The 12,823-nt window shown below is 36.4% G+C and overlaps 1 protein-coding gene across 1 annotated transcript in view; it reads right to left on the reverse strand.

The window, feature by feature from the left end:
* SESTD1 (SEC14 and spectrin domains 1) overlaps positions 1–12,823 on the reverse strand; it is a 164,762-nt gene that overhangs the window by 65,239 nt on the left and 86,700 nt on the right. Inside the window, exons 4-5 of the mRNA XM_011973441.1 lie at positions 11,305–11,395; positions 7,004–7,117 (exon numbers count right to left, since the gene is read on the reverse strand). Coding sequence (XP_011828831.1) covers positions 7,004–7,117; positions 11,305–11,395 — 205 coding nt within the window. The remainder of the gene's footprint in view (positions 1–7,003; positions 7,118–11,304; positions 11,396–12,823) is intronic.

The raw sequence follows: 12,823 nt of genomic DNA on the forward strand, positions 1-12,823 counted from the left end.
CATTAGGAAATGGGGCTTTTAGTAACTGCCTAGTGCTTACTTACTTGAGAAAATATCCTAGCTGAATCTCTTAAATGTCTAAGAAAACATATTGATAAAAGCAGTTTTAATGCTTCTGTTTTAAAACAACAATCTATGACACTACAACAAGGTAGATAGAAATTCTGTCTTCTATTTTATCCTCCAAGATGCAGGGTACTTAAAGTCACTATTAATTTATATAGCATAAGACCCAACTACCAAAGCATCTCTGGGCAGATGCCTACTTAGCTTAAGCAGGATGTGACAGGTGCCTCATAAAAAGGGATCTTCCATGGTACCGAGTATTCACAGCTTTAGTTTCCGCTATTTGCCCCCGGTTCACTTTGCATTCTCTCAGAGCAACATTTCCTGCATGCCCCAGGCCATGAACTGCAGGCCTCACTGGCTGGCTGAAGTCTTCACTCACCATGCTCCTGACTCTTGAGGCAACATTCAGGCCTCCTGCCTTCAGCTTTTACTTTCTTCCCTCACTATGCTTTTGTCTTTTTTTTGTGGGGGCGCAGTTTTCCAATCAACTACCAGGGCAACACCCTTCCTAATGTGATCCAGCAGCCTTGGTCACCTTCCCTTACATTACTGGCACACATCCTTCCATCAAGTCTACGGAATAGTCAAGTCTACCAATGACAAAAGTTGAAAAGAAAAGTGGGAAAAAACTCCGGCTCCCACTTAGGATGTAGGAAGTTGGAAAGAGCATGGCTCCAACTCTTATATAACAATGACCAAAAAAAAAAAAAAAATGCAAGTTAATCTGAAACACCATAACTTTCCTGAAGCCACTGGAGAGCTAAATTCACAAGGAAACCAATTAACCTGGAATCTAAGGAAAGACCTGCATCTTCAAGAAGATGGAACTGGAGTACCTGCTTACCTGGAAAAAATGCCAGACCTGATGCCAGCCAGTAGGAATTTAGGTAAAATTTTTAATGAATCATTAAGGCCAAATGTGGGGTAGTGTGAAAGTACAGAACCCATGGAAGTATAGACACAAGAAGAATTCATACTCACTTGGAGGCTGAATCTCTAGGGGAAAGATCTCTGAAGGAGTCATGAGAAAGACTGGAAATAAGAGGAATAAGAGATTTGAAAAAGCCTCTCTTGGAGCACAGGCCTGGGTGAGGGGAAGAGCAGCCACTACTGGAAAGGCATGAAGCACAACCCAAAATCTTCAATGCTATGTCTCCTATGAAAAAAAAAAGTCTTAGAGTGCTGCAGAAAGGACTGAAAACCCTGCTGGCCTTAGAGGACAACTGAAGTCCCACCACAGGTGGAAGATGGGAAAAGACTATCACAGGGGAGGGAGTGGAGACAGGAATATATTATAAACCCAAACTAACATAGGTTCCTAAAAGTGGGAGAGGGGCAACATTACCAAGAGGGCCCTTACCCACTAGGCTGAGGGACACAGAGCCTGCCTAAGATTGAGGCTGAATAAGAACAACAGAGAACGCCTCTCTAACAAATATTGACTAACAAGCAACAGCAGCCTATTAATGAGGGTCAATTGTACACAGAATGACTTTCTCTGAGGTGCAGGCACAAAGGAAAGACCTAGAGCAGAGGATACAACAAATAATGAAAAAGCAAAACTCTCCAGCAAACCAGCCCCCATCTTCAACACAAAGTAACTCTACAGAAATTAGAAGCCTGTGGAGGACTAAGGAAAATAATAGCAACAACAAAATCCAAAGCCCACTCAATTCCTGGTTAGAACTCAACCCTTCCCTTATGCCTAGGAAAAGGACAAGATGAGCCCATGTGCAGGCACAAATACCACCTATACCTCAGTCTTTACTGTCCTAAACAAGATGTCTAACATTCAATAAAAAATAACAAGGCACACACGAAAAAGGAAAGAAAATGACCCACTGTCAAGAAACAAAGCAAACAACGTTAGTGGAGTAAGACAGATGCAGATATTAGGACTATGAGATAGGAAATGTAAGATATTGATGCCATAGAGAATGAAAAATAACATGCAAGAACAGATGAGGAATTTCAGCAAAGAGAAACTCTAAGGAAGAGTCAAATAGAAATGCTACAAATCAAAAGCACAGTAATTTTCAGTGGTCTTACCAACAAACTTAACACAACCAAGGAAACAAACAGTGAACTTGAAAATGGATCCAGAAAAATACCTAAACTGAAACACAAAGAGAAAGACGCAGGGATAAAAACAAAACAGGAGACCAAAGAAAATGGTGAGAAAATTTCAAATATTGTATCATACATCGAACTGGAGTTCCAGAGGAAACAGTAAAAGGGCAGAGAAAATATCTGAAAAGAACGTATAAACATTTTCCAAAATTGATGACAGATATCAAACCAGATATCTAAGAAGTACAGAGAACACTAAGTGGAATAAATACCAAATAAAACACACACAGATACAGCAAAATACAACTGCAAAAACCAAAATCAAAATGAAAATCTTGAAAGTGGCTAAAGGGAAAAAAAGGCAAATAACATACACAGAGGACCAAAGATACAAAAAACAGTGGCCTTCTCGTCATTACAATGAGAAGGCAAAGGCAATGAGATAGCACTTTTAATTTTATTTACTTTTTACTTTTTTTTTTTTTTGAGGCAGGGTCTTCCTCTGTCACCCAGGCTGGAGTGCAGTGGCGCGATCTCGGCTCACTGCAACTTGTGCCTCCTGGGTTCAAGCAACTCTCCTGTCTCAGCCTCCCGAGCAGCTGGGACTACAGGCACGTGCCATCATGTCTGGCTAATTTATGTATTTTTAGTAGACATGGGGTTTCACCATATTAGTCAGGCTAGTCTTGAACTCCTGACCCTCAGGTGATCCACCGCCTCAGCCTCCCAAAGTGCTGGGATTTCAAGAGCCACTGCACCCGTCGAGAAAGCACTTTTAAATACAGTTGACCCTTGAACAACTCAGGGCTGAACTGCACAGGTCCACTTACAGGGGGTTTTCTTCTGCCTCTGCCACCCCTGAGACAGCAAGACCAACCCCTCCTCTTCCTCTTCCTCCTCAGCCTCAAGACAATGAGAATGAAGACCTTTATGATGATCCACTTCTACTTAATAAATAGTAAATATATTTCCTCTTCCTCATGATTTTCCTAACATTTTTTGTCTAGCTTATTTTATTGTAAGAATACAATGTATAACACATATACAAATTTGTGTTAACTGACTGTTCATGTTACTGGTAAGGCTTTTGGTCAATAGTAGGCTATCAGTATTTAAGTTCTTGGGAAGTCAAAAGCTAGACACAGATTTTCAACTGCACAGGAGGTTGCTGGTCCTAACCTCTGCACTGTTCACAGGTCAACTGTATGACTAAAGTGCTGAAAGAAAAAAAAAACACCACAAACAAAATTCTATACCCATTGAAAATAATTTTCAAAACTAAAATAGAAATAAAGATTTTCTTCAGGCAAACAAAAAATGATACAATTCAATGCCAACAGACCTGCACTGCAAGATATATTAAAGGAATGTGACACCAGCTGACAAAAAGTTGAATCTCCAAAAAGAAATGAAGAATGTCAGAAATGGCATAAATGAAAGTAAATATGAAATTAATTTAAAATTTTTAATTGCTGCAAAAGAAAACAGACTATCTGTAGCAAAAAAAAAATGTAGCAATGTAGTGTTTGTTTATAGCACAGTAAAAGTGAAATGTATAACAACAATGGGATGGAAGTATTGGAGATAGACTGTTTTAAGGTCCTTCTATTTCATGTGAAGTGGTATAATATTTGAAGGTTAGACTGATTATTAAAGATGTATACAGTAAACAGTAAGGTAACCACTAAAAAATTAAGAGACAGAAATTACAAGCCAATAATGGAGTAAGATGTAATTATAAAAAATACTCAGTCCAAAGACAGAAAAGAACAAAAAAAACCCATAAAATCTCGCAAGATGGTAGATTTTATAAACCGAATCAATAACTGCATTAAATACAAATAGTCATACCCATGAAAAGACAGAGATTGTCAAACTGGATATGAAAGCAAGATCCAACTACATGGTGTCTACAAAAAATTCATTTTAAATATAAAGAAACAAATTAAAAGTAAAATAATGGAAAAGATACAACACATGAACACTAATCAACAGAATGCTGGAGTAGTTATATTAATATCAGACAATGTACACTTCAGAGCCAGATATAGTATCAGGAATAAAAAAGAACATTCAAAAATGATAAATTGGGCCCTACTCACCAAGAAGACACAGCTATCTTAAATCTTTATGCAATAAACAATAGAGCTTCAAAATACATGAAGCAAAAACTGAGAGAAATAAAATAGAAATAATCCCAGATATAACAGTTGGAGGTTGCACTATTCCTCTTTCAGTTATTAAAAGAACAGGTAGACACAATATTACCATGGATAGAGAAGACCTGAATAACACTATGAATCATCTTGACAGTTACAGAACACTCCATCCAACAACAGAATACTTATTCTGGGAACTCATCAGGATAGAACATACAGTGTGTCACAAACCAAACCTTAACAAACTTAAAATTACTGAAGTCAGTTGGGTGCAGTGCCTCATGCCTGTTATCCCAGCACTTTTGGAAGGCCGAGACGGTTAGATCACCTGAGGTTGGGAGTTTGAGACCAGTGTGACTAACATGGAGAAACCCCATCTCTACTAAAAATACAAAAAATTAGCCAGGCGTGGTGGTGCATGCCGGTAATCCCAGCTACTTGGGAGGCTGAGGCAGGAGAATCTCTTAAACCTGGGAGGCGCAGGTTGCAGTGGGCTGGGGTCGCACCACTGCACTCCAGCCTGGGCAACAAGAGCAAAACTCCGTCTCAAAAAAAAAAAAAAAAAAAAAACGAAAAAAACCTGAAGTCATAAAATACATATTCTTGACCATAGCTCACAAACATGAACTCAAAATAGATCACAGATCTAAATTTAATGCCTAAAACTATACAACTTTTAGAAGAAAATATCAAGGACAATCTTTGTGACCTTGAGTAAGGCAAAGATTTCTCAGATTATGACAACAAAAGTCTGATTCATAAAAGAAAACCGTTTCTCCAACTGTGAAATCAGAAGGAAAAAAAAACTGAAAAAGTGGACTTCATCACAGTTAAAAAAATTTCTTGAAAAATGTTAAGAGAATGACAAGGCAAACAATAGACTAGGATGTAATATTAGTAAATTATGTGTCTGATAAATGACTTCTATACAAAATACATAAAAAACTCTCAAGATCCAGTAACAAAAAAGACTTTTTTTTTTTTTTTTTTTAAAAACAGTTAAAAGGTTTAAACAGATACCATCTGTCATACTGTGATATAAGAAATGCATTTGCTCTTTGTCCCCGGTTCCCGGCACAGAACTCCTGAAACCCTTGTAATTCCTGGGTGATACGAGCATCTTTTATTACAGTATTTGGTCTCAGTCCCCAGTTATTGATACAAGAGTTATTAAGATCCTTGGCATTTCTGGAGTGATAAGTGTTTTTTTGGATGTTAATAAGATGAAAGGTGGCTGTGGGCCTCTAAACAGATTAAAGATGAGGGCTTGTCACCGAAAAGACCAAGGCATAATTAGAGAGTTGAAACTTTCATGGCCACTCCTCTCCCTCCAGGGAAGGGAAAGGGGCTGGAGACTGAGTTAGTTAATCATCAATGGCCAATGATTTGGAGAGTTTCTGGGTTGATAAACATGTTCACGGGCCAGGAGGGTGGTGTACCCCAACTCCCTAGGGTTAGAAGCTCCTGCGCTCTGGATCATTCTAGACCTCACACTTTGTATATCACTTCATCTGGGCTGTTCATCTGTAACCTTTATATAAAGCCAGCAAATGTTAGTAAAGTGATTCCCTGAATTCTATGAATCAATACAGCAAATTATTAAACCTGAGAAGGGGCTTGTGAGTACAGAAACAAGTTTTCCTACCACCAGTCAGGGGCTAGAAATGGAGAAGTTAACTACAGGAGCATATAGGGGAATTCTGGGGGTGATGAGACACTTCCTGATTTCTTGATTGTGGTTTTACATGTTTTGTCAGAACTCTCAGAATTATCACTAAAATGGATTAATTTCACTGCATGTAAATTATAGCTTAACTTTTTAAGTAAAGAATAAAACCATGTATTTTTAAGAAATTTCCAGCCATGTCCTTTAAGAATAAACTAAGTTTTCTCAAATCTTTCTATCCAATATACATTAACAATCTTTTCTCCATACCAAAACTACACTGATATTGACCTAGGTAAAAACAAAAACGAGTGTATAGTATGGCAAGTTCCAAAATGAATCTTTATTATCTGACTGTAAGCATTCCAAGAGTCTATGTTATACCAGGTTGGAGTTAGACTTTGTATTCTTCAAAGTTTCCACACTTTATTTAGATAATGTAAAGCCTGTTATTTATCAACTCTCCTACTGGCAGCTGAGAATTAACAGGTGTGGAAGAAAGAATATGACAAACTGCTTAGATTTACACTCCATCGTAGTGCTTTTCTCTAACCTCCAATAAGATGCACTATCACACAAGGAAAGTGAAAGAGAGAAAGAAAAAGTCAGTAGGAAAGGATGGATAACCGTGTTCATGTATTAAAACCGGCCAGATACTAAAAAATAATTATGACATGTCACAGAAAATAAGACTATAATTTCAACTCCAAAATGTCTAGGACTTCCTAGTATTTGTTAAATTTCCTCTCCATAATGCAATAAAAAATTTTAAAAACAAAGGCTCTACTTATTCAAAGAAGTTAACAAAGAATGATATAATTGAAAATGGAAAACAAGAAAGTTTTCATGATCTTTACCAAAATATCATACTTCATTCAGCAAGTATCCAAATGCTGACTGTATACTAATTATTATTTAGGCACTAATTAAGTATTCCTTAAACACTGCTTAGTAACCACTGCTGAACCATCAAAAATAATTTCAGTAAAATACTATTTTTAAAGATATAATGGACTTTAAAAAAAGAGATTACATTTACCTCAAAGCCAAGTCTATCCTTTTCTTTCCAAAAGCAAAAATGTGTTACTTTCTTATCCCAGAATTCATCTGGCTTTACCACACAAACAAGGGACACCTCAGCTGGAACAACATTCTATAAAATACAGAAAAATAATCACAAATTACACATGTAAAATGAATAATTTACTAAATTTATAAATTACCAGTCAAGATTAAGCTACATAAGAGACATTTGGAGAATAATTAAAATAATAAAGAAGAAATTCTCTAGACTTTAAAACATACACGGCAATAAAGAACTTGAAGAACAAGCTGATTCAGAAAATACTTCAAATAAACAATGCAGCATAAATTGTACATGTGAATCACTTTTTGTTTTATTGAATCTCTGTACTAGGAATATGTTTAGATTAAACTGTAAGAGTTAATTTTTAGTTGAGAAATTATTAAATTTGACTTTTCTACAATATGAAAAATTTTTTCTAACACAATCCATCTTGGAGAATTTCTTCAAAAGACGTAAAATCAATTTTCTCACTAAAACAAGTTTTTTATCAGTCATTATACAATGAGGCCAAGATTTTATATGATTATTAACTTGAAGAGGAGGACAAAAAGCTAATCTTTGACAAATACCATTTCACATTTACTTGATACGGTTACTTATACTACCTAATGAATTGAAATGAACACTTATTGAATTAATAAATATCTCACATATATTTTATCAAGTCCTATAGAGTCTAACTTTAAAATGTATCTTAAATCCAACAAGTTCTACAGCCTGCATTGTTAACAACTTCCAACTATCCAGCTTTCTGAAATATCATCATTACAAGGCTCCTTGCTTGACTTTCTCTTGCACTCTGAATGAAATTCAAACCTCTTACCAAGACCTACAAGGCCCTTCAAGCTCAGGCCCATGTTGGCCTCTCAGATCTCATCTTACACCTTCCCCTCCTAGCTCACTCCTCCATAACAGCCATGCTAACCTCGCTGCTCCTGCAATATGAAGTCTGTTCCACTTCAGGTCTTTGTCCATGCTATTTCCTCTATCTGGAATGTCCTTTGCCTTATACCTAGTAGTGTTCCCTCAGTTTATTTAAGATTCTATTCAAATATTCCCTCTTCAGAGAGGCCTTCCCTGTCTACCCTATCTAAAGTGGCATCATCTGATTCAGTCTCTTTTACTACTATATTTTTCTTCACAGCATTTATCACCATGGGCTGTTACATTTGCTTAACTGCTTATTGTCTAACTCTTCAAGTAGAATATAAGCTTCCCAATGGCAGGTACCTTATCCATGCTGTCATCCCTATGTTTCCAGTGTTTATGACAAATGTCTGACATATATAATAGAACACATGCTATAAATATTTGTTAAATAAATGAAACCTCATTAACAAGTGGATCTCATTCTCTTAATTTTACAGGAGAGTAATTTGAGCTTCAGAGAAATAAAGTTACTTGTCTAAGATAAGAGTTAAAAAGTCACTGAGCTGAATAGAAACCACCTCTGTCTGACTCTAATGTTCTACTACACTATTTCGTATGCTCTGAACTTGGGGTCAATATATTCTTTCCAAAGGTCCAGATAATAAGTATTTTAAGCTTTGCAGGCCATAATGTCTCTACTGCCACTATTCAGTTCTGTCAGGACAGTATGAAAGCAGCCACACACAATATATAAATGAATGGGCATGGCTGAGCTCCAATAAAACTTTATAAACTCAAGGGCCCAATCTCTGTTCTAGACCATAAATTGCAGCACTGAATAATTATAATAATAATTACTATTATTACTATTCAGGGAAAAATGGAAAACCTTTAGAGATAAACATGCACACATCATAAATCTAGCATCCTCTGCAACAACTGGATTGGAACTAAAGTAAGTAAAATAAATTCAATGGTATCAAAACTTTTATCAGAGGGGCTGGAAAATTTAAGATAAAATTGAGCTTTATTCATATATTGCCTTGTGGAAGATTATTATTTCAAAATCATTGAATATGAAAGCTGTGAGAAACAAGAGAAACCAAGCCCCTCATTTTAGAGAATACTAGTTATAGGCACTGTGGGGTCCCAAACAACTGGTCCCACTACCTTCTGAGATGAAAGCAACGAATGACTTCATATGTAGAAACTGTATGACTAGAAGTAAAGAGGCCATTGCAACTTCTGAAAATGTTAACTATTAATAAATCCAAAAGTTGTTAAAATACCTATCAGAAAAGAAATCGCAAGAGGGGATTAAATCATCCATTGATTGTTCTTCAAAACTGCCATTGATCAAAGTCCAGTTCAAACAGCAAGTCCCAAACAGCTCATCTGTGACACAGTTGAATGACAGGATGAAAGGAAGAACACAAGGTCATAATTAATGGATTTCTTACCTAATAGTTATTTTAACAACTTTTACAGAGAAGAGGTAATTCTCAAAGTTTGAAATATAAAAGTGCTGGAAGCACTTTTTTTTTCAAAGAAAAAGTTATTTTAGGACACCAATTTGTGCTCCCTTAAAAACTGATCCTCCAGAGGCTATGTCCTTTCTAACCCAAAGAGTGATTCTAGCTTGTAATCCCAGTGATTTGGGGGGCTGAAGCAGAAGGATCACCTGAGCTCAGGAGTTTGAGACCAACTGGAACAATATAGTCTCTACAAAATAAAAAAAAGTAGCCAGATGTGGTGGCACTCGCCTCCACACTCCCAACTCCTCAGGGTGCTGAGGCAGGAGGACTGCCTGAGCCCAGGAGCTGGAGGCTGCAGTAAGCCATGCAACTGCACTTCAGGCTGAGTGACAAAGTGAGTCCCTGACTGAAAAAAAAAAAAGGTGGGGTGGGGGAATTCTAATGATGAAAAGTTTAAGCCAAACATTTAAGAAGAATGAGACAATGGGTAGAAAATTCAGAGACCCCCCCTCAAATACAGGCCACTGGTAAATATACATTTTAAAATGGATAAAGTCAAGGCCTGGGGCTTACTTAGTCTGTACTAAGTTCCGATTTTAAGTTATTTAAAATCCTTGAGCCTCGTTGACCTTCTCCGTAAGGTTGTGAGGCCAAAATTAAATGAGATAATTTATATAGCAAGCTTTGCACAGTACCAGAAACATAATAAGCACTAAAACTAGAACTAAAACCTAAAATCACCACTTTGTTCCTATCCTTTGAATCCCTTTTTCCCAATTAACCTAAATAAATGATAAAACGTTAAAAACCATTCTCCTTAGTTATTTAAATTTTAAAATTATATGCCTTTCCACAGAATCCTAAAGTAGCTAACAAATTATTTGTTGAATTCATTTAAAATTCTTGATCTTTCTTTCAATATTACTGATATCCACTTAAGTGAATGTTCATGATTCCACATTACTACCAACTTATGTTTCTCCCAGACTGGCCTGCCATCAACTACTCTCACTGTACTTGCTTCATTTATGAGCTATATGTGACTCAGAGTACCTGTGAGGAAGGCCCTCTTTACTTTCATTTAAATTGGATAATTCAAATTTTACCTCTCTAGAAGCCCTACAGAAGGCCAAGTGCATGAGAGCAATCTGCCCTCCGCATCACTCAAATGTTTTATTTTTCCTTTTCAAATCATATCTTCAATACCCTTAAAATAAATCAACAAATGTCTACTGGGTGCCTACTACATGCCAGGGGTCACAGAAACATTCTGTGTGGAACATGAGGAAATATAAAACACAAGACTGGCATCAGATCTCAAAAAGTTTCTAATCGTAGATGTTTATTAAATGTTAATTTGTGAGGGGCTGAAATTCCTGAGAACACAGATGTTAAGTACGTTTCTTCTGGACTATAAATAAATAATAAGATCATCGTGAATCCTGATGCTTTATGTAGGAAATAGGGGACTAGAAGAGAAAGACAAGCCAGAATCACCTGAGAAGTTTCTTTGAACTACACTTAACCAAAAATCCTACCACCCACCTATAGTTTCAGAATGGGGTGCAAGAGGGAGAATGACAGACACCAGAGCATGCAAAAGCTCCCACGTGAGTCTCATAATTTCAATGCTCACACTTTTAAAATCACTGGCCTCCTTTCTTAAATTACTTAAACATGACATATTATTTTCATTTACAAACCTATTAGAAGAGATTTACTTAACTGCCTAAATTCAAACCTAAGGAGTTGAATTTGAACAATCCAATAGTGATCAGTGCATTTTCAGAACTCAGTCACTGCTAGGACGCCAGGCACAGTCCAATAAATTAAGTGCATTTGCCATTTTCACCAGGATCTGTTGCTGTAAAATAAAAACCATTTCCTGATAGACAAAACCAAAATTACCTGTAGCATTACGACTACTGTTTTCACCACATTCCACTGTGATTTTCTGCCATCCACAATCACGGTGAATCCTCTAGCCTTACACTTCTCACTGAAACAAAACAAAATTACACAGCATTAAAACAAGCTCCAAAATTCGTTCTTCATAATTCTAAATAAAGAAGGTTTAAAACCTAACTGCATATGCAGTAGAATTAATCTCACTTGGTTTAGTTTACATTGTCAATAAATAAAATTCTTCAGAGTATCCTTTCATTTTCTCAAGCAATTTATTTTTCTCATTTTAGGAAATGTTCACAATTTACAAACTAATGTGGCAAGAAAATTATTCTAAAAGCATAAAAGTCAATGTCTTAAAAAGTAAAGAAATCAAAGCAACATTCAAACAGCACTACTAGTCTCTCAATTTCTTCATCAGTAAAAAGGGATCGCAGTGAAGTAAGTCACTAATTGCCAAGTGTGTTATTTATTTCTTGTCTCACCTTCCTGCCAGAAGTATAAGATTTGTGAAGTGACAGTTCAAAACAGATAGAAAATAGTTATTAATAAATCACAAAAATCGGCTTCTTAGCGTTCTTTTGGAGAAATTTAATGAGATGAGGTAGAACCTGCTGATTCAAAAGCTTGGATAGACCATGTCTAACCCACTTCCGCTCTCACTTTGCATTCTCAGTGACTTGACCAACAAAATATTATCTTCAGTGTTGGATTTCTGTATTATATTGAGTGATTTAAGTATTAACTAAACACTTCCCAGAAGTCTAACCTAGTAAAACGCAACTTCTGGAGGGAAAAACTCCATTCTAAAGGCCAAAACTACATACCTATCATTATCATTATTATTATTATTATGTTTACTTATCAACTTAATGTAAGGATCTCAACTGCACTCCTTCCAATACAGTAAATGGAACTACAGCTTTGCTTATCAGAGCAAGATTTTGGTAGTGAAACCTGTCCCCATACAAACTGTTCCCAATTACATACATTATAGGAAAAAATAAACGACCTTCCCCTGGGATTTAAATCCACCAACAGTTCAGGGGACTTTACTAGTCCTCCTCTTCTCCCTCCAAGCATGCACACTAGTTCCAAGAAGGTTCTCATAGAAGTCATGTTCTGTTCTACCGAGAAACAGTAAGACTACAAGGAATGAGGATGATATTGCTAAAAGTTTAGAGTGGGAACAGGCAAGGACAGAGGCTGAGCTTCCAAAGTAAACAAAAGAGTATTCAAAAGGTAAGGCAAACTGATGCACATGTTCACACAAAAACCTGCATGTAAATATTCATAGCAGAATAATTCATAATAGCTGAGGAGCAGAAACAATTCAAATGTCCATCAACTGATGAACAGAAACACAAAACACAGTATAACCAAACAATGAGACATTCAGCCATAAAAAAAGATGAAGTACTGACAGATGCTACAACATGGCTAAACCTTGAAAACATTACGCTAAGTAAAAGATGCCAGACACAAAAGGACACACATTGAATGATTCCATTTATATGAAATG

Source organism: Mandrillus leucophaeus, unplaced genomic scaffold (genome assembly GCF_000951045.1).
Source record: "Mandrillus leucophaeus isolate KB7577 unplaced genomic scaffold, Mleu.le_1.0 Scaffold1377, whole genome shotgun sequence".
Taxonomy (NCBI): Eukaryota; Metazoa; Chordata; class Mammalia; order Primates; family Cercopithecidae; genus Mandrillus; species Mandrillus leucophaeus.